Here is a 23,488-nt window from a genome sequence, read left to right on the forward strand (position 1 = left end):
ACCTCCCCAGTGACCCCACCCCTGCCGTGTGTGTGTGTGTGTGAGAGAGAGAGAGAGAGAGAGCGCGGGTGGGGGATATTAAAGAATATAACTTCAGACCTTCATGTTCCCATAGGTATTGCTTTTAGAGAACATCCAATGTAATCACATGGATGACGCAGTTCTGTATTATTTCTGTTTTACAGATTGCCTCTCCAACTGACATGCCATCCAATCACCTATATCTATTATATCTACCCATTCAATGTTCATCTAATGAATGAAAACTTACTTTATGTACTAGTTTCCTCTTCCAGGGATTTTCTGCTCTTTTGATAACCTGTTTTAATGTTTTTTGTGCATTCTTAAAGGCAATGGAACTTCTTTATAGAGGCAATTAATACATGTAATTTATGAACTTTGCTGGACAGTCTAGTTAAAAATGTAATTGAAAAGGATGCCACAGGTGCATTACTGCTATCAATAAAATCTCTATAGTTTTGTTACAACTGTAAGTTCTAAAGGAGGCAATTTTGTCTGTGATTATAAGTCATCAAATCTAACAAGCCATCAATTGTAAGATTCATTCCAGTTTTTGAGATGCTAAAATGTGAAGAAAAAAAAAAAGGCCAGCAATAGTTCCATATTGTCACTTATTGTAAAATTAATGTAGAATCTAGAGACAGTAAAATGTGAAAAAATAATACATCTAAGAATTGACTGAACAGGTTTAGGACTTCCCTGGTGGCTCAGAGAGTAAAGAATCTGCCTGCCAATGCAGAAGACCCAGGTTCTATCCCTGGGTTGGGAAGACACCCTGGAGAAGGGAATGGCAACCCACTCCAGTATTCTTGCCTAAGAATTCCATGGACAGAGGAGCCTGGTGGGCTACAGTCCATGGGGTCACATAGAGTCAGACACCACTGAGTGATTAACACACACACAGAGGTTTTAGGCTGAAAAAAATTTTTTGCCAAACTTATCTTATACTTTACTTATAGGTAAATAAACAATATTTATAGCAATAAAAATCATAAATTGGAAGGTATCCAATAACCATTATAGCTGACATTTACCTACTGTCTACTACAGGCTTCCTGTGACTTTTCTCATTTGGATCTCAGAGCAACCCTGTTAAGAAAGTTGTATTATCTCCATTCTAAAGATGAGGAAACTGAGGTCCAGGGAGACATTTTCTTATCTTTTCTTTTAAAATAAAGAAATATATATATATATATATATATATATATAAGGCTCCTGGGCTAGTAAGGGTAGGGCTAGGATTTAAACTCAGACTGAGGAGCTAACGTCCTGTGTCTTCTGTGTATGAATATCCACCACGGCTCATGACCCATGACCCCTGACTCCATAAAGGACGTGCTCCTTTGGCACCCCTTGGGTCACAGCAATCACATTAACTGTCTGTCAGTCTGTGGGTTGTGGACCTCTGTGCTAGTTATGCTTTTTCAAAGGCCTTGGAGAGCAGATTCTTGCTTGTGCCGATCAAAGGTTCTTCTGTGCACTTTCATCTGCAATCGTAGAACTTTCAGTGTTGTTTACTTATTTCTGCCCCATGACAACAAAATAATAAAGTCAACAGAATATTTCTCCTTTTAAAAGTAAACTGTGGAAAAACTATAACACAGCCTGTGGAAGCAACCCCCTCACCAGCAGGCCCGTCACCATTCATGACCATTCGGAGGAATTCTGAGCCTTTTGTGAAAAAGTGACTTTTATTTTTTTAATCTGATCAGGTCAAACATTTAAAATGGAGAATGAACATCACATAGGCAAGTGTGTTCTTTCTCAGTAAATGCTTAATGCTGTGATGCCTGCTGTTTCCATAGCAGAACTTCTTGACCAAAAGTCACATTAAAGGTTTAGAAACAAAATGAGAAGTTTGATGTTGAAACAGTGACCAACACGCCAAACAGGCTGGAGCCCCCAAGCATGTGAGGGTGAGAGCTTCACTGGGACCCTGAAGGAGACCATCTGAGCTTTCATATTTGAATAAAACAGTCCAAGTTACACAGGCGGTAGCTTTGACTTGAGATCATTCTGTCTTGATTGTTTCACCAGCAGCATCTCTCCCTCAGGACAGCAAAGCAGGCCCATCTGAACACGCGCCCCTCTCTTTCCCTGAGTGTCCCTCACGCGTTCACCTTCATGCTCCCCGTGGCTGGTTCTGCTAAGTACTATCAGACAATGAAGTAATTGCCCCCTCTGAGACTTTGTGTGTCAAGAGGAGGAAGATCAATTCCTGTTACCCAAAGATCTATCACTCCAGGAGACCACTAAAAACTGCTGGCTACCCCGTGGTTCTGGAGTCCTTACAGTTAATTTTTTACCAGAAAAAGGATGCCAACTGTGAGTCAAATGAAGCCCATTCTTTTAAGAATCTATAGGAGGGGCAGAGGGTAACCAAAATAAACCAGGAGAGAAATTTTCCTCTGTACTATCCTTTCCAAAAGGTATTTACTGAAGAAACAAAAGCAGAACACACTCAAGTGCCTGCTCCATGTAGAAAAACCTGCATGTGCTGAAGCCATTAGAAAACTGTTCAGTAACAGTCTTCCTTGTGAAAATATTAGGCTTGCGATGGTTCCAAGCTCAGCATCTCCACGGGTTATCTGTTACATAAGTGGCTGCAGCGGACGTAGGACGGCTGCGCTGAGCTTGCAGTCCTAATGGGTGTCTACATTTTCCACTTGGGTAGGAATGCTCTCCTGAAGGCACTGCTGGGTACTCTGCTCAGAGCTGTACTTGAGGTCATTAAAATGCTTATCAACTTGAAATAACAATCTGAAGACTGATACTAACATGAAGCAAATGTTTGACATGGCTCTTCGCAAAGGTCACTAATTTCTGTATTTTCCTCTTCTCCAGCCAAATAAACCACACTGTCACCTGACCAAATCCCAGAAATGGCACTTTCTTTTGTTTTATCCCAATGGCTTCAAAGTTATGAGATGCCTGCTGTGAGAGGTGAAAAGAGAAACTGGCACCTATAAGCAACATTTCCCAGGACAAAGAATACCAGATGCCCTATTATTGACTTAAAGTCTCAGAACAGCAAGGCAATCCTTCCCTCCTTTTCTTTGGCAAGCTCTTCCAAAACTGCAGTCAGCTTTTCCACTGATATCTGAAACTCCTCTTTACATAAGCAAATGAAATCAGGGGTGTGAAACAATTATTCAGACAATTTGAGAATAAATAAAATTTCATCTTATACTGAGAATGATTTATGAGGACTATTTGTCTTCATAATTCTTGTGGTCATTTGAAAATACTATTCTCCCCTCTGCTGGCCTAAGCCAAAAGAGAGCATCTTTAGCAAATACTTATTAATTCTTATGGTAGTTCATAGAACACCACGGCTGGGGCTCATAAGTGCAATACACAAAGAAAATGAAGCAATTACTTCAAAGACAGTGGCTTTTAAAAATTTTAAATGTTCTTGCTTCTTTCTTCATTCCATAAATTTAGTACCATGAGCTGTGTTTAAGATACTCCAAATACCACAACATATTGTTAGATAGAATTATTTAAAAAAAAGGACTTCTGCAGCTATATCGGTTCCATTGCAAACAAGCTACACAAATTTACACGGATGGAGAAAAAAACCAGAATCTGGCCTCAAAGTCAAAGGACCTGAGTTGAGATCCAGCCTTTGCTCTTACCGGCCACTAGACCATATATCAACCACTTAAACGACTTTCTGTCTTCAGTCTCCTCATCTATAGACTAGGGATAAAAACAACAGAATCCAATAACGTTGTTTTAAAGACTAAGTCAGATAATGTACACAAAAGTCCAATGGCATGGTGCTTGGTATGTATAGGAAACAGTACATATATATATTAATTGAAGTTACCATGGCATATTATAAGGTATCACCTAACATGAACCCCACTAAAGAAAGGCTGTGGCAATATTCTGAGTCTATTTATAAATTTGAGATTTTCATGCTCGAAAAAGTATAATCTCTTGTTGACAACACCACAATTTACTGCCACTGGGAAAGTTTACGAAGCCAAAGGGATACGGTTATAAGAATGAGAAGCAATTTTCTTTGCCACAAACAAATGTGATTAAATCTATTTTAATGCACTGCTGACTTTATTTATATTTTCTTAAGGCTGAGATTGGCATTTTGTGGTTCCAGTTTTTTTAAAGATTATTTATACTCATCCTTCCCAAAGGGAGTTAGTGATGATTTTTTACTGTATACACTGGATTGTAATCTGTGTACATCAATTACTCACACTGGGATTTCCTAATGTAGAAACTGACTGTAACTGAGACTCACTTCGTTTGCATGATTGCTCATCTATTTTTTTTTTAATTCTCTAATTCTTTGTTGAAGATGATAAAACAAGCTTTGAATACATAAACAAACATAAATAGAAAAACTCAATGTTGTAATTATTACCAAATTAATCTGAAAGTAAAATTTAGCAATGACAATTAAAATCCCAATAAAGATGGTTTAACTGAATATGAACAGCCTGTTTTGGAAAAGAAAACATGTACAAATATTTAAGAAAATTTTAGGTAAGTGATTGCTTTGCTTATCTTTAATGGAGCAAGACTTCCTCAATTAATGTCTTACTAAAGATTTGCTTTTTAATTTTGGGTTCAAGAAAATATATTATTTTTCATTTCCATAAAAGTTAAATTTGTTTATTGTAGGAAATTTGGAAAGAAGTGAAAAACATAAAAAAAGAAAATAAAAGTCACTTATAAGTCTGAGTGATAATTACTATAAACATGTGGAGACAGTTTTTTTTTTTTTTTTTTCTAGTCTTATTATTCATTTCTCTTTCTCTTCAAAATTCAAAGTTGGTGCCAAATTACAGGAACAGTTTTGTATCATATATTTTAACTGAATATTATATAATGAATATTTTTCTGAAAAATTCTGTCATATGAATGTCTCATTATTTATCCAATATTCTATCATGAAATATCTAGGTTTAACACATTTTTTTCCTACAAAAAATGCTACAATGAATATCATTGCCTATAAATCTTTGAATATATCTTTGATGATTTTTTAGGTTTGGATTTTGATATATTAAAATTTTAAAAAGCAGTAGATTACACAGTATGCAAAGAGAAAATAATTAAAATTTTCTTCATACCTGACCAAAACAACCTGCATAATGAATAAGGCTTGGAAAATCCTTAGAACAACTCAATTCAGCAATGGCTTCTGTTTCACTCACCATCCAGCGTACACACTCCAACTGACCATTCTAGATTAAAAAGAAAAAAAAATGAAGGTAATTCAAGTTTAAAAGTTATCTCACAGGTGGCATTTTTACCAAGAAAAAAAATCACATGAATTTTAGCTTTTATTTCTGGCTTAACTCATTTACAATAAATGTATACCATACTTGTGACCAGTAATTTCTACTCTAAATCAACTGCATAGTTTTTACTTAAATATGTTCTCATAATTTCATTAGTTATTTAAAAATCAATTTATTAAAGTATAATTTGCTAACTATAAAATGTACTCTTTTAAAAGTACAATTTGAATTTTTGACAAGTATATTCTCTGGTAACTCCAACTCCAGTGAAGACATAGAACATCTCCACCCTTGCCCCCTCATTTCTAGCTCTCCTTTGTTCTCCTACTGCTCACCTTTGCCCACATGACCACTCTGATTCCTATCACAGCAGAAGAGAATATGCACTCTTTAACATCAAGTTTCTTTCTACCTGGGCTTCCCTTGTAGCTCAGTCAGTAAAGAAGCTGCCGGCAGTGCAGGAGACCTGGGTTCGATCCCTGAGTTGGGAAGATCCCCTGGAGAAGGAAATGGCAACCCACTCCAGTATCCTTGCCTGGAAAATCTCATGGACAGAGAAGCCTGGTAGGCTGCATAATGCTTCTATCTACATAAGCTACTGCTTGGAGATAGCTTATTTCTTTTTATTGCTGAGAAGTATTCCACTGTATGAATATACTACAATTTGTTTATCCATTAACTCTTAGAACTGGCTTTTTCTCTTGATAAGTTAGAATGTGAGGAGTCCAAAATAAAGAAAAGGGAAATAATCCCAATGCTACATTCACTGAAGGAGCCTTCTCTTCCCTGATGCTCACAGTCCTTTTCTCCTGTGCTCAAATCCACACTGTGCAAACCAGGAAGACTGCTGTGATATACACAACCTAGCCATTAAGACCCAGACTTTGGACTGGATTTAAATCCTTAATCCACCACTTAGTTACAAGACCTTGAATAAGCGTCTTCATCTCTCTGATACTCAATTTTCTCATCTATGAAATAGCAGGGGTTAGTAGCAGCTACCTTATGGAGTTACCGTAAAGATTAAATGAGGCGAAGCATGTCAGCTTCCTAAGCACACAATACCTGTTATCTTATACTATATTAAAATGCTATCTTAGATCCTCATAATAACTCCAGAAGACAAATGAGACATTCAGCTGCTTTCCTGGTTTATACAGTGTGGGATCTTAGCCCAAGAGAAAAGAACTACGGTGGGTGTGAAGTCAGGGAGGCCTATACTGAAAATAAGACAGGGGAAGTAATCTGCTCATTCTTCACTTACTCTGGAATTTCAAGTAGTTAACTTGTAGCTAATCTCATGTAGAACAGTCATCTAGCATGATTAGTACCTGTTGAATAGTTTCCCGGTGCCCTACTCAGCTCTATCTCCTCCCATTTCTTTCCTCCTTGCTGCCCAGGGAGGCTGATCTCTATGAGTTGATTCCCTTGGCCCCCAGCTTTTGACTGGGTTTGGCTGATGGAAAGCAGTAGCAGGAAACCAGGAAAAGAGAGTGTGTTTAAGGTTCCCTTTGTTCCCAACTCCCCCTTAATGGAGATGCCACTGGTCTGCTGAGTCCTACCAACCAGTCAAAGGTCAAAAGTCAGCAGTTCTACTCAATCCTCTCTATCTCAAGTCCTTCCCCTGCCCTTTTAGGCTCTGGGGTGGTAAATGCGCTCTGGTTGTTACTGACCCCAATATATTATACTGTCCTTCACATGCTCCCTACACTACACCCCATCCATTCACCCTCCTTTTGCTTATAAATCATTCATTATGGCCTCTCCTTAAATTACACAATTTGAGCATGCAGTGTTTCTTAGGAGAACTTAAAAAACAAAATAAAACAACCCAAGGATACAATGTGCTTCATTCCCTCTGAATGAAGAAAGGAAAAGGAACCATGCTGAGCATCTATAAGCAAGACAGTCTACATCAATGTATTTTAACACAGAATGCAGAAATATGAGACAATAGTCCTGATTTTAGTAATAGCAGTTAGAGTCTTTTCTCTGTCTTTGGTTAGTCTAACTAAAGGTTTGCTAATTTTTAAGCAGCTTTTTATGAGACAAATTTGGTTTTGCTGATTTTTTCTATTGCTTTTCTATTGTCTATTTCATTTATTTTTGCTTGAAAAGTTTTAGATTTCCTTCTTCCTGCTTGCTTTGAATTTAGTATTTTTCTAGTTTTATGAGGTAGATTAGGCTATTAATTTGAGATCTTCCTCCTTCTCCTTCTTTTTTAAACACAGGCATTTACCAAAACATATATTTCCCTTTAAGTAAGCTTTAGGTGCATATTTAAATGTAGGTATGTTGCATTTTCATTGATCTCCAAACAGCTTACAATTTTCCTTATAATTTCTCTTTTGATATAATGATTATTTTGGACTGTGTTAATTCTATATACTTGTGAATATCTTAAATCTCCTTCTGTTATTAAAGCTGATTGCATTTCATTATAGTTAAAGACAAACATTTTGCATGATTTTAATTACTTTAAATTTATTGAGATCTGTTTTATGACCCAACATATGGTCTATAAGAGAGAATATTTCATGTGCACTGGAAAAAAATGCATGTTTCTGCTGCTATTGGGTAGAATGTTCTGTTCGATGTGTTAGGCTTAGTTCATCGAAGAAGAAACATTTAAACAAATAAAAAGTTGCCAGAGAGGCAAAAGGAAATACTATATCATTACCATGAGTTTGAAAGCCATATCACTTGTCATTAATAGAACTACCAACAAAACAAAAATCTTATTAAGTTCTAGCTGGAAATTTTTACTTGCTAACATCTCTGAGCTTTGGGTCACTCATTGTATGTTAAAAAGGACAATCAGTAGGTTATGTATTTTCTCACCAGACCAGCATTTTGTCTTTGGACTTATTCAGAAATTAAAAGAGAATTAAGGTTATTTCATTACAAATCTGTTTAGATTCTAAATTTTTGTGCTGGCTCCATGTTAGAAAACAGATTGTTTTCACCTTTTTGAAACTTTCTTTACAATCATTTTGTTTAACTGTTCCCAAAGGGCACTTAATAATACCTTGAACTCCCACAGTATCTAGTGTTGGGTCCCCGAGAAAGCACTCAATAAATTTTGCATGGAGCTGGCAAGAATTTATGATGTTCCATTTAAGGAGTTTAAGTGTGGGGAGAGATGTTCTTAAGCTTTGGTATGACTTCAGAGCCCCTTTTCTAATGTAATCTTCTTATTTGATATCCTGTCTCTGACTCTGCTTCCTGTCAGCCAAGTCGTATCATGTGAGCAACTTCTGCACATTTGTACCAAGTCTGTTTGTCTTTAATGACAGCAGGGCTCTCCAAAATGTGCTTAACGAGGTGAAACGCCACCAGTTAGTTACCAGTGTTCAAAACAAGGTCTTAAAATGGAAGAATGATGACTTCTTGGGACTCCCTCAATTTCATCAATGTCCATCACAAAACACTAATGGACTGAGGCAGGACATGTATCAGGACAGGATCGCCAGAAGGCAAGGCACGTGTTATAAAATATTTGTATTTACCGCTTTTGTAAATTCTAGATTAAATGAAGGAATAAAAGAACACTTCCATTTCTCAGATCATTTTCCAGAAATAAAGTATGAAAAGCCTGAGACTGCGAAACTATAAGAGCTTTTGAGTCCTATGGGTTTGATTGCATGTTCTTCATTAAAGCAGAAAAAAAAATTACTAAGTTTGCATGCTGATTGTATCAGAGAGAAGCTATATTGACTGGAGGAGTTTAAGAATAAACAAACACTTAATATGAATAACATAAAGGAGTTTGCCCAGGGTTGGCTTAATGACCATTAAATTTCTTAGGTACCTTTCTACTTTGAAGATTCTTACTCTATCAAAACAAGCATTTGGGCACACAAATTAACAAATTTTATATGATTATGTGTGTGTGTTAGTCTCTCAGTCGTGTCTGACTCTTTGCAACTCTATGGACTATAGCCCACCAGGCTCCTCTGTCCATGGGATTTTTCCAGGCAAGAATACTGGAGTGGGTTGCCATTCCTTTCTCCAGGGGATCTTCCTGACCCAGGGATTGAATCCAGGTCTGCCACACTGCAGGCACTCTTTACTGTCTGAGCCACTAGAGAAGACTTAACTACAATTATGTAGTTAAGATATATTCAAAACCCACCACTAGTGAGTAAAACTAATGAGCACTGTATTTTATAAATACTAAAATGACAAGGTAGATGTCAGCAATCACTGGCACTGAAAGAATATTTTAGTCATGACTGACATTCCCACTGATTACCAAACCCAATTCTTGCCTTCCCACAGCATTCTGACATGGGACTAGATCCTGAATTCACCATCCTGCACTGGTAACTTACCTGCCTTATCCACCAGGCTATCAATTCCTTAAGAAAAGAGACTATGTCTCATTCACATTTGTTTTGCCAGTGCCTTAAAACAATGTCTGGTGGACTCAAAAACACTGTTTAACTTCACTATACTGAATTTTCACTCACACTTGTTTTTTTCTTTTTTCTTGATGGCAGTTCAGCTCTTATTTGACATAGCATCACTGACAACTAAGGAAAAATGATATCTATCCACTGGGGTCATGGATTTCTTATATGATCAAGAAACCTAATGACTGAGTAACATTAAACACAATAGAAAGCAACTTCTTAACAATGTAAAACTTTGCTGAATGATAAATAAATTGAAGATACAAAAATTTAGATTTGCATAAGAGGTATACAGGGGAAGGAAATTGCTTTTCAAATATAACATGTTCCTTAGTGAATTCACAAACAGACTTTAAACTAGCAAGTTCCCCTAGTATATTTCAATATAATTCTATTTGTAAAAATTATGATTATTCAGCTTTTAGAAGCCATAACTATTAAGCAAAGCAAAGTACAAATGCAGAAGCACAAGATGTATTATATTTCCCTAAACTTCACTTCTGGCTTCTTAATAAATGTGATTGAATTCCACATTTATTTGCCAAAGATCTTAAAAGTAATTTTAGTTTAATAGCTAACCTTCTAGTGATGTGTTACATTTTACAGAGGCACTCACTACAGTGCTATAAAAGACAACATTTTCCTGTATCAGTGTTTCTGGGTTTTAACTCTATCCCAGTCGGCATTAATTTGCCTAGTTTTTGACAGATAACATACTGTGCTCTGTGAGAGCCAAACTCAAACTCGGCACCGATATTCTAAAGAACTCCTGATATTGCAGACACTTCAACTTCAGATGTAATCCATCAGAGGTCCACTTTATTCTCTGAAATCCTCCTGAGTACTAGGCTAGCATGCCTTACCATACACCTTTTCCCCATTCATCTTGCTCATTTATACTCACATTAGGGAAAAAAATGAAACAGCCTCACAAAGATCCAAGGGTAGTTAAGAATCCAAACTGCAGTCACCATGAATAACAAAAGTTCTTAAAATGGCAACAGATCATTTTCCTTTCTCTTTATTAGTTTTCCTTTCTCTTTTGATGCTTACCCTAAATTGGAATATAGTCTCAAAATCTCAAAGCAGTTAGCAACTGAGACGGTTAACCTTTTAAATGCAATAGGTTCACTTGCTGTTTGCTTGGAACATCACTTTTCTCTCTTTCCACTCTAACAGTTTACTAGAAATCTGACAAGACAGGAACATGTGGAGGGCCCAGCCCCAACCACCAGTACCTTGATGGCCAGGCCTGCGGGAGTCAACTTCTCCACATTTCGCTCATTGAGGCAGTCTTCTCCCATCAAAGAAGTGAGGTGCTGCAGGCACTCTGCATGTCCCTGCGATGCGGCAACGTGTAAGAGATTGTTTCCACTTTCGTCATGAATTTTGTCTAGATTGTCGGCAGCTAGGTGTGGCTGTACACATAGTAAGATGAGGAAAACTTAAGTCAATAAAACAGAATGAGAAGCTGTGGGGGTTTTGCTCTGGGCCTTGGGAAGAAGAGATGAACTTCCAGAAGCCCTGGTGACAGTCACGGGGTTGTAATAAGTCAGAATTCCTTGCTATGAAAGCACAGGAATGCTCAAGTGACTTACGTTCATGGGAGACAGGCAACAGAGATGAGTCAACGAGTCTGTAGAGGCTCCAAGCCAGCTTTCTAACAACTCATGGCAACCAGCAGGTTTCTTGTCTGTCTCCTCCATTCCTGCTATGTTCTGAGGGCCAGACTCTGCTTTATTCCCTGTGGTAGGTTTGCTAAATGAATGAACTACCTGTCTTAACCATCTGCTTTGACTTGAGCTTTGGAGAGCTGGCTCTGATGGCAAGCCTCATGATGGGTGCTGTAGTCTGTGCTCCCCTGGGTACCTCCAAACACTTTCACCCCTAAACAAACTCCTGGGCATCTGGAAGCTATACTTGGACTCTGGTTTCTTCACCTTGAGTGAAGTTCAGTGCCCTGAGCGTGACTCATTGATAAAGACTGTTGGGTAAATTGAGAGGTGTTATCATTTGGGAAACATAAAAACATGGGAAAGATAAAAGAAAGGGATGAACCAGAGAGGAAGAGCCAGGAGAAATGGAAAAGACATTTTCAAGAGACCAAAAAAAAAAAAATTACTTAGTAAAATTGTTCAATGATATCATCCTATTATAACACTAAAATTTGTGGTATTAGACCAAGTGCATTACATTTATCTATGCATAGCTTTACCATGAGTAGAATCACATGGCCAAGATGTGATGATTTTCCTTGAATGAGACTTTAATTAACACCACAGTGTCAGCTCAGGTTTACTACTGTTTGATCCATGTCTGGAAGCCAGGAAAGAACAATGTAGGCAGATGGAATGTGATTTCAGTTTAATTTTCTCTGAGCCTAAGCAGAACAGACTTTTCTTACATCATGTTACTCTGTGTCTAGAGTCTCTGGAAAAGCTTCTTCATGCTCCCTAGACATGCAGACCTGGAACTAAATAAAAACTCCATGTGGGTCAGAGGGCAATCAAGCTCTAGGGTAAGTCTCTATCTGCAAAAGCTTTCAAACATCCTGGTCCAAGTCTTCTGAATAATGATCAGGATAAAACAGAAGACCCTCTGTTCATATATCTGGCAATTCCCCATCAGCAAGGAACTGACATCCCCACAAATAACTCAGTGAGAGCATTGGGAACCATTTGAAAAGCAAAAGGAAAGACATTAACATTCATATTTTTTAAAGTGCTGGGCTTTTTTGGGTTTTGCTTTTACTTTAGAGTACATGTCCTTATTACAGTTGAATTCATGCACAGTTCAAGTGAAATAATACTCCCTCTATAGCCATTTGTTTTTCCTTATATTAAACACCTTTTAATTTTAAAATTCCAAAGTCACATCGCCCAACTAAAGCCATGAGCAGAGATTAAACAAAAATTGGAACAAAAGCATCATCATTCTGTTACTGGTGAATGGAATTGATAGAATTGGAGTTCTAGATGGTTAGCGTGTATATTGAATTAGTTCATACTCACCAGGAGAGATATTTGCCCTTCTTTAACAATGTTCAAGATGCTTTTTACTTTTTTCAGGTACTCGTTCCTTTCTTCAGGTCCCTGGGAGCTGGTCCAGTTCATGCCACCAATCTGCTCCTCTAGTTTGGGGTCTGTTGCCGAGGACTGCAGATGGAAGGCCCTGAGCTGGCAATCTGGTGCCATTGCCTTGTCAACTTTCCGACTGTGAGGATCACTGAAGGTCTTGTGTAGAAAGTCCTTACCCTGGTTTTCAGGCTCATAAGCAGAGCCACTTTTAACAAGAGGAGGAGAACTCTCTGATTCTTCAGGGGAGAGCTTCTGTTGGTCCTGGACAACAGAGGATGCTTTTCTCAAGTGAGGGCTTTTCACAGGAGAAAGGACACAAAATGGTGTCATGTTAGACGGGGAGCTCTCAGCACTTCCGGTAGGGCAAGCTTTGCCGGAAAGGCCATTAATGCTTGTGCATAAACCCAAAATTCTTTTTTCCGAAGTCGCCTTGGTGAAAGAGGCCAGCTGCTGACTGGATTTGATGTAAGGCACGTCAAGAATCTCATCCATGTCGAGGTCATAATGTTCCAGCTCCCCCAGCAGGGTGCTGGGTTCCGTGCTCTTCCTCTGGGGGCTGCCCTCGACAGCTCTGGGGCCAAGCTCCTCGGGTTGGGGGCCTGGGTCAGGATCATTCCCTTTCTGGTACTCTGCCTTTTGGTTCTTTTGGTCATCACTTTCATTGTTCTCCAGAGTCTCTGGCTGGTGTTTCAATGGGGACACTCTTTTCACTGGGCGGAACTTACTATACACATCGGCGATTCCTGTGGGCTTCTGCGTGTTTGTAATAAGAGTTGAGACACCACAATTCCAGCCAGAGCTAGACACTGTTTTAAAATAAATTAAGAGAGGGGACTATTAAATTGAAACACTGAAAATAGCATGGCCATGTAGGCAGACACGATCCTCTCAAGTTGTGCTCAAAGGAAGTCTGGGTATTAAGGAACAATTTAAGAGAGAATGTAGACCATAAAACAGTTTGTACTTACCCTTGAAAAACAGTGAATGCTAAAAGAAAGTTACCACGTATTGGCTTAGAATTAATTCATGTAGAAATAATAGTAGAAGCAAATAGCAAAAGAAAACAAACCCAGATAGACACTCTGTTTTATTCCCTGAGTGGTTGCACCTCCCTGACAGTATGTTGATACTTGTCACCACTCTGAAAAACAGAATTGGAGGACAGGATCCTTTGCATTTAATAAACTTCCAAACTAATTCAGGGAGAGAAGGTATGTACCTGCATTTGTGCACACACACATAGGTATACCCTTAGAGCTCATGAAGTCTTGGAGAAAGAAGGGGTAAATGATTTAATACTGGGCAAACTTAAACTGAGAACTACTGAGTGATTCCCTAGGTGATCTGTTAGATGGATCAGGGAAAGAACAGGAAGGCATGGAATGGTCAGGACTGGCTGGACCGTGGGAGATAAGGCACAGTGGAGTTCATCCCACCCTAGACTGATTAGTATCCAAGTCAACCATAGCTCATGGGCATTTGACAGTGCTTTGTGGCATATGACCAGCAACATAACACACTGCCACGCCACAAGGGAACATGCTCTTTTAGAGTCACTGCTGCCCTCCGTCGTTTGGAAAGCTGGAAATAACAGGAGGAAGTTGCAAAGGGAGGGTGAAGCAGGCAGGCTAGTATTTTTTTTTCCCCCTTCTCATTTCTGTGCAAAGTTTAGATAAAGATTGTATAGTCTGTGTTTGAGTGTCTGGTTGGGATGACGTGTCAAGTGAAACAGCAACACATGAGAGGTGAAAGACAAACACCACCTCCTTCCACAGGGAGCCTCATATGACCAGCTGCCCCTGCCTCCCCTCAGAGGCTGACCGAGCAATGGCCTCCTCCCTCGGCCTCGATGATACAGCTTCCTGTCTGGGACAGTCCTCTGACTAGACAGATGACCCTGCACCCTGGTAACTTGCAGGCCACTGATTTATGGACTCTTACTCCTTTCCCACTTAGTTTATACCATCCTCCACCAAAGGGGTGAGGTTTCAGGATACGCCTTCCCACTTGGCATCTCCCATCTCTGTCTCCTCTAGAACGGCAGCGGGTGGGAAGGGTTTAAACCAAAGTACCTGTGTGTGTCTGTTCTTTGCCGGTGAGCACAACCCAAAAATGGGCTTCCCAGGTGGTGCGGTGGTAAAGAATTCCACCTGCCAACAGAGGAGATGCAAGAGACGGGGGTTCGATTCCTGGGTTGAGAAGATCCCCTGGGGGGAGAAATGGCAACCCAGTCCAGTATTCTTGCCTGGAGAATCCCATGGACAGAGGAGCCTGGTAGGCTACAGTCCATGGGGTCTCAAAGAGTTGGACACAATGGAGTGACTGAGTACACACACACACACAAACACACACACACACACACACAGCACAACCAAAAACTAAAGGAACCTGAGAGGAACGTATATTCGGGACTGTAACTTCTGCAATAGCCCCTGCTATCACTGATTCTTGGGGTGAAAGTAGCATACAGATGATTTAAAGTTCCCTAAATTTAGACCTGGCCATTCTTCTTCCTACTACAGTGTGTTCTCAAAGGATTCCGGTAAGTTCCAGAGTCAAAACAAAATGAGAGTGAGAGTTCTAAGCCTGAATGCTAGATACCTATTGGTGGGTGAGTTTTCCCCCTAAGTGGACCACAACTTTGCTTGTGAGGGTCTGCACAAAGCAATCCTTCTCTGAGGACTTTCAGGAACCTACGAGAACACTGTCAGCTGTGGAGTGAGGCCAGGATTCTGTCTAATAAGAACGTGAAGTCACTCAGTCGTGTCCGACTCTTTGCGACCCCATGGACTGTAGCCTACCAGGCTCCTCTGTCCATGGGATTTTCCAGGCAATAGTACTGGAGTGGATTGCCATTTCCTTCTCCAAGGGATCTTCCCAACCCAGGGATCGAACCCAGGTCTCCCACATCATAGACAAATGAAACGGGTGTTAATTGAGAATATTCCAGAAGGGGAGGTATCTAGATGCTCTTAAGCTGCTGCTCCTCTGCCTTTAGCTAACTCTGGTTCTTACATGTATACAGTTCTTGACACAGAGCAGACAATTAACAAATGCTAGTATCTGAGTTTGAATCTCACTCTGTACAACACAGTAAATTTCTTTAAAAATGCCCAAAGTGCATCCTTCTGAGGGATTCACAGCTTAATTTCACAGGGAACGAAAGTCCTTTTAATAAACTCAGAGGAGCGATAATCACCGAGAGCTGGATTTTCTAGTTATTTATGAAATGTAAATATGCAAAGGCAAAGACTAATTCCAACTGGTCCATTATAAATTTCAAAGTCTTTCTATCCTTTATATGTCCTTTTGCCCTATAAAATGTAAAGCTAAAAAAATTAATGCCTGCCAGAAATTCTTGCCAAGCCTTTAACTCTTCCTTTCAAGAACACATGGTTACTTACTTTTTTAAAAGAGCAGAGAAACAGTGGACACAGAGTTTATAATATGTAAATATGCCTTTAATTTTATCCATCAATTATCTGAAAAGCTTATAGTAGAATATATATATATTCCTTAACATTTCTGAGATATACACTTATTATTAGGGACAGCATTTGCTCATATATTGCCAACTACCTTCATGTTTTTGGAACTTCTTGATAATGTGAATCTCAGGATGTAATAAAAAAATTTTCAAGCCACATAACTTAGTGGGCCAGTACAACGAGACCATTGTACCAATGTATTTATGTATCATATAAGGTCGTGGGTTCAAAGGGCTACTCTTTTATGTTGGCTTTATTTACATGTGAAATTTTTTCCAAGTGATACAGGGAAATGGATACCATATGTTTCCCAGCTGTTTTCTTCTGACAGGGGCCATTAAGAATGCTCTATGGAAATGAATTCTGTCTGAATCTTAAGAAAACACTTCTTTCCACAGAAGAGCCTAGAAACTGAAGACTGGGCATCAACATTAGGCTTGTTGTCCTCCTTATTCAAACCTATGGTTTTTTTTTTTTTTAGGTTGAGTGTGAAATCTGTGCTTTTTAGTCTCTGTCTTGACTTCCTGGGAAAAAAAGCCCAGTTAGAAAAAAATGGATTAGATGACAAGTTTTCATGAGAATGCTCTCATTTATTACCATATACTTGTCTGAGAAGTAAAATTTTGTTTATATACAAAAGATAAAACTCAATTAGTTTCTTTCTCCTAAGCTGGGAAAATGGGCATTTTAAGCATAACATCATTGCCCTTAATGACTGACAAGATTTTCACTTCCAATTCAACAAGTCTACCAAAAATTCCACTTATACTGTTGTTCTATGCCAACACCATAATAAGTTTCTTACAATGCATGGAAACAAAGATCAGACTAACTATGGTTACTAGGAAGACTTTTAGGCTAAATTTGTTTCCTGGAAATCATGAATAAACAATTCACATGTTAAACTTTAAATCTCTGAAAATCTGATCTATTACCTTATGAGATCTTTACAAGCTCTGTAAGAACACAGTCTGTGTCTAATTTCTCTCTATCCGTCAAAGCACCCAGGAAATTCCTTTATACGAGTAGGTTCTCAGTGACTTTTTGGTACAGTGGATTCATTTTCAACATCTTATGAAAGGAAACATATAAAATACACCTTAAACCAGTCCTGATTATGGCACACATTTTCTAAATGGTCAGTAGGTGAATGGAAGTGCATTTGAGGCTGACTTATAGGCCATAATTCCCTCTCCTAATCTAATTGGCACTTGGAATGTCTCCGATCTCCAGCAGGGTGTTTCCAACTGCCTGCTGACCATCTACAGGTCACCATGTCTTCAACAAGCATCTAACGTGAGCCCACGTCATGCAGGTATGTTTAACAGGTAGAATGTTCTGATCCAGGGGTTGTATCGCCTTCCACACTGGCCTGCTTTCTCCTTTCCACTTCCTTATCCAACACACACCCTCTCTCTCTCTATTCCATCTTCTCTAAATGTATTCCGGAATCATATGACCATGTATGCTGGCTCCCAAGCAAACTACCTCCAAGGCATCACTGATCTATTTCTTTTTTTAAATTAACTTCTGTTGGAGTATAGTTGGCTTACAATGCTGTGTTAGTTTCTGCTGTACAGCAAAATGAATCAGTTGTGCATATACGATATCCACTCTTTTTTAGATTCTTTTCCCATATAGGTCATTGCAGAGTAGTAACTAGAGGTCCCTGTGCTATACAGTAGGTTCTTAGTAGCTATCTATTTCACATAAACATGTGTATATGTCAAATCCCAACTTCCCAATCTATCCTTCCCTCCCTTTCCCTCTTGGTAACCACAGTTTGTTTTCTACATCCGTGACTCTATTTCTGTTTTGTAAATAAGTTCATTTGTACCATTTTTATTTTAGATTTCATGATCCAGCAATCCCACTCCTGTGCATATATCTGAAGAAAACCATAATTCAAAAAGATACACGTACCCCAATGTTCACTGCCGAACTATTTACAATAGCCAGGACATGAAAGCAACCTAAATGTCCACTGATGGATGAATGGATAAAGAAGATGTGGTACATACATGCAATGGAATATTACATGACCATAAAAAATAATGAAATAACCCCATCTGCAGTGACATGGATGGGCCTAGAGCCTGTCATACTGAGTAGAGTAAGTAAAAGACAAATATCATATGATATCGCTTATATGAGGACCCTTCTCTTTTATGATCCCTGCCCCTCAGCCCTTAGGCAGCAAGTCTTACTGATCCTCAATCCTTCTCTAATTTGGTCCCTTGCTTCATCTTACCACACTGACTAGACCACACTGAGACCTTCCCATAGTCTGTGCAGGGTTCTGTCTACTTCTTAGGTTTTCCTTTTTGATCTCCTATTCAGATAAGTCTGATTTTGTCACTTCTTAATTTAGAAACTTTGAGGTGGCCTTGTACTGCCTAAAACAATATTCCCCCACTATGGGGGAGGCATATCCCAGTGCACAGAAACCATGCTAAATACCCCTGATTTAAAGAATAAGCAAGCTTCTCACTTTTCAACTCTTTCTTCTTCTTAATTTAAGAACTCTGTTAGGTGCTACAATGACTTTAACTCCTCCCCCAAACTTACAAACTCCTTTCAGAATAATGAGACTGTGGGCCTTCACCTCAGAGACTTTCATTAGCAAAGAGTTCACAGAAACACTTTATTTCTATCCCATTTTAATGATGTCCTTGAATTTACTATGACACCAATTTTCCACTTACAACACTGACCTAAAGTTTCTCTTAAAAACAAACATGCTAAAAATAAGTGGTCTTAGAAAAACAGGTTTAAAATAATAATACAAGTGGTTTACAGGTAAAACAAAAATGGCAGAGAAAACTTTACATGTACCCATGTTGCAGAAACGATACTTGAACAACTAAGTTTTGACGAACCTTCTACTTTCAGGATAGTAGCTAAATTCTTGAGCATTCTTTATTTTCTAAGTTATCTTCTCATCTCAGCACCATTATTCCCACATCACTCACTTTCCTCTGCCTTTCCATCGCTAAACTCACCCTTTCTGGATGCCCCATATCCTTCTTTCATTCTCCCTCCTTGTGGAGAGTACCCCTGCCCCATGAGGCCTTTGCTGCCTTCTCTGCCTGTTCTTGCCTGGAGAATCCCAGGGACGGGGGAGCCTGGTGGGCTGCCATCTATGGTGTCGCACGGAGTCGGACACGACTGAAGTGACTTAGCAGCAGCAGCAGCAGCTGCTGAGATGGAAGCTCATCTGCCAAGATTCCCCTCATGTGTTACCTCCTTGGTTCACTTCCTCTGACTTTCCCAGATAACTGTTGTCCCTTGCTTCTCAGTGCCCTGAGATAGACTTGCCCATACTGAGAGTCAGGCATTTATAAAGCTCTGTTTCAACAATTCACTTGAGCATCTGTCTCACCTTCTCTACTGAGAGTCTCTTAAAGACTGCTTATGAACCAATCTGTTAATAACAGCCCTCTCTCAAGCACAGCATGTCACAGATACAGGGACCAAGGACTAAACCTTTTAAAAAAACGAATAAATGAATGAAGGGAGGAGAGAGGGCATTGCACAGGGGGGACAAAGGTACAAAAGAACATGCTAGACCAAAGATGCAAAGTATACTACATACATATGAGTCTTGTCACAGTGAGTCACTCCTGCCCACATTTTAGACACATTGAATGTGTTGAATATTTCAAAGACAGTCTTGGTAAAGCTACTGAAGATGTGCTATGTATTATTTTCAAGTATTTCCTAAGTTCTAAGCCAAAATTGCTTCATCTGTAAAATAAAGGGGTTAGACACATGATGGCTAAGACCTGACCCACCTCTAAATTTCTATGACTGTATGGAAAGTCTACAAATAACAGGGCTCTTTATTCTGAGTGACTCACTATGAAACACTATAATTCTTCTGGATCCATGTCTTTCAACAGATCCTCACAAATTTATAATTATGAGGCTAAGCTGATTGCTGACACAGAACAACTCTTTGGCTCTTGGGACTGATAAATTAGTATTTTCTTAGGAAGATAATGTACAGTTTGCAATTGCAACGGTGGATCCAATTTTTGAGACTGAACGTCAGTGCTGGCTCCCAAAATGTCTATTTTACTTCTAAATATGGAGTTATGTGTCCATACTAGAAAATTAGCTTTAGACATCAAGAAGAAAAAGGGGATATCTTTATGATAAAATACTGTTTTCTTGCTATTTATTGTTAAAAGGTAAAGGAATACTATTTTCCTTGAGAAACAAAACAATCAGCTTTAGCTGTAATTGCCTTAACATGTACACAACAATGCCCTTCACATCTACAGCTACTGGAAACCCAGGCATCTTCAAGGACATGACTTCAAAGTTCTCCAAGAGGCCATTTCCCTCCACTTCTATACCTAAGAGAGGGATATCAATGAAAGATCAGGAGGATCAATGCTAGAGTCAAGTTTCCTGAATCCAATGTAAATAAAATCCATCATGGGCCCACTTATCAAAAACACTTCAAGTTCCAAAGAGTGGTGACAGGTGACTTACATCATCTCATGACAAATGAAGAAGGATACATAGCCTGACTGAAGATTACTTGCTGAGTACTCTCTGTACCATCCGTGGGGACTAGATTGGAACCTGAACTAAGAAAGGGTTAACTTTGAATCTGGAGCATTGTGTCAGGCCACGATGTTGGGAAGAGCTGGTGGAAGTGAGGAACACATGTTTCTGGAACGTCCCCATGGAGTTGTCTTCTCATCCCTTTCACTGGTGCCACAGACCCTTTATTGAGCATGCTGTGAGGCTGAGGGGAAAGTATAGAGGATTTTCTTATAAAAATACCAACCGAAAATTTATTCACATTGAGAGTTAAAATATTAATGGAAAAGATTCATTGATTTGGTTCTCAACTTCCTGAATTTAAGTGGCTGCTGATACCAAGCAGCTGTAGAAAGGGTCAGATTCCAGTTTTGTAATTCCCAGCCCTGCCCTGAACTGTCAAGACCTGCTCACATCACTTTGTGCCCCATCTGCACACATCTATTTGTTGGGTGAAAACTCATAGGAATACTCAAAATCCCTTACTACCTGGATAGAAAAGATACTTCTTCACCAAAGATGTATGTTCTATCATGAAATGTGACATAATATTTTTACTACTTAAAATGTTTGGACCTTTTAAAAGTATGGTCCCTATAAAAGAGCAGTGGGTGATTCTCAAGAAAGTACATGGTTTTAGTTATTCTGTTACCTAAAATGGCTTCCCAGGTGGTTCAGTGATAAAGAACCTCCTGCCAGTGCAGCAGACTCAGGTTTGATCCCCAGGTCTGGAAGATCCCTGGGTCTGGAAAATTCCCTGGAGAAGGGAATGGCAACTCGCTCCAGTATTCTTGCCTGGGAAATCCCACGGACAGAGGAGCCTGGTGGGCTCCATGAGGTCTCAAAGAGTCTGATAGGAAAGCATGTTGACCTTCACTCTGACATCAGCAAAACCTTTTGAGTGGATTAACTCTTGTATCCACTCTAAGCCCATTACCAGGTTTCCTTTTTTTTCCCTCTCTCAGTGCTAAGTTGTAGAGAGAGATACACATCCACGCAGGGTACAAAGGCTCAGAAAGCAGAGAAGTGTGGAGACAGGGGAGAGCTTGCTCAGCATGGTTTCTGGAAAGTGCAGAACCACGCTTACCAGTTTTAACTGAAGGTGGCGATGTTTTACAGTGCTGATCTGTCAAGGCCAGGAAACATCAAGAGACTGCTCCTTGCTAAGAGAACAAGAGGCAGAGGGGGTGGGCAGGGCAGGGGATGGGGGTTGAAAAAGATCCCCATCCTCTACCCTCTACTCGACAGCTCCAACAGATGGCTGGCTCCCAGAATGCCATCAGTAAAGTTTTCTCTGTATGAAGTCACGTATCCACATTAGGAATACAGCTTTAGATACAAGAAGAGAAAAGGGTGTACACATCTTTAGGATGCAAGAGTGTTCTCCCACTTTTTAAAAACTAAACATTAAATGAACTCTATTTTCCAGAAAAAAGTGTTCAGTGTATGAACTCTGGTCCCATTTTGAGGGGGAAGCACTTAAAGGTCTGGAAGGGTGGAGAAATGAGAGGAAGAAGTAGCCTGGCCTGCAGCCCCCGTTTTCACTAGGGTCTGCCCACCTGAGCTGGTGGGGCCCCGGCAAAGCTCTCCATTACAAGGCTGTGGAGAGAACAGGGCAGGTACAGGGAATGCAGCAAAGAGCAGACAGAGGCTCGTCCGGGACAAAGCCGAGCAGAGCCGCGTTCCTCTCTGTCCACTGCGGCTCAGCACACACTTCTCAGGCACTGTTATAAACTATCAGAAAATAAAAAACCTCTCCAGTTTCTTAATTAGAACTTTCCTAAAATGTCCTCCATCTTTAAATTGCTAACACAGTATGTTGGTGTAAAACCTCCTATGTTTCTGACTACAAGGCAAGTGTATGATTTCACTAGATGTTTTCATAGCAACTGCAGAGGGTGAGTGGTGCCTCTGTTCTTCTCACTTGAATATAAATGTGAACTAGGAGAATTTTAAGCGTTATATGGAAAGTTACACACTATGCTGACTGCTCAACCAGGACTGAGATTCCTGGACTTCAACTTTCTTTCCGTAATACCACAGAACTGCCTTATCAAAATGAAAAGCATCCCCTAAACATGTGATCCACATTTTTTTTTCTATTTGGGTCACATGTGGGCAATGGAATCCTAGACACCAGTAATAAAACCTGGTTGTACTCATTTCAGATTCACTTTAGTCTAAATCCCTAACTGTATACTCTATCTATAGATTTTGGTAACCACTGACTATGAAGTAACATTAGTAAAATGGCTTTTAATAACAAGTTTTCTTAGAAACAGTTGAGTAGAAGAATTTCCCTACTTTGTTTATCTTTAATGGCATCAGCCTAAATTTAGAGTCATCTTATCACCGAGAATTAGTTCTGAATTCAGCTGCCAATTCCTTCAACTGATTAAAGGTGGCAATTTCTTTGCAGTATAAGCAAGAGATACAAGAATAGGATAACACTTATTCAGAAGTGCTAAAGTAACTGGTAGAATGTTAAAAGGCTCTTACAGGGTCCATTCATTCTACAAACATCTGTTGAATGTTCTCTGTGCACACGGTTCTAGGGGTTTAGAGGGGAACGAAACAGACATAATCATTGTCCGTAGAGGGCAAGCCAACAGGCAGGCAAGTACACAGATGAATGAGAAATTACAAAATGCAAAGTGCTC

The 23,488-nt window shown here is 39.5% G+C and overlaps 1 protein-coding gene across 11 annotated transcripts in view; it reads right to left on the reverse strand.

Moving 5' to 3' along the window:
• SNCAIP (synuclein alpha interacting protein) overlaps positions 1–23,488 on the reverse strand; it is a 258,415-nt gene that overhangs the window by 28,821 nt on the left and 206,106 nt on the right. For all 11 annotated transcript variants that reach the window (NM_001205778.1, XM_059888340.1, XM_059888339.1 and 8 more), the window contains 3 exons: positions 12,721–13,592; positions 10,948–11,127; positions 5,124–5,237 (listed from right to left, as the gene is read on the reverse strand). In NM_001205778.1, coding sequence (NP_001192707.1) covers positions 5,124–5,237; positions 10,948–11,127; positions 12,721–13,592 — 1,166 coding nt within the window. The remainder of the gene's footprint in view (positions 1–5,123; positions 5,238–10,947; positions 11,128–12,720; positions 13,593–23,488) is intronic.

This window comes from Bos taurus, chromosome 7, assembly GCF_002263795.3.
Source record: "Bos taurus isolate L1 Dominette 01449 registration number 42190680 breed Hereford chromosome 7, ARS-UCD2.0, whole genome shotgun sequence".
Taxonomy (NCBI): domain Eukaryota; kingdom Metazoa; phylum Chordata; class Mammalia; order Artiodactyla; family Bovidae; genus Bos; species Bos taurus.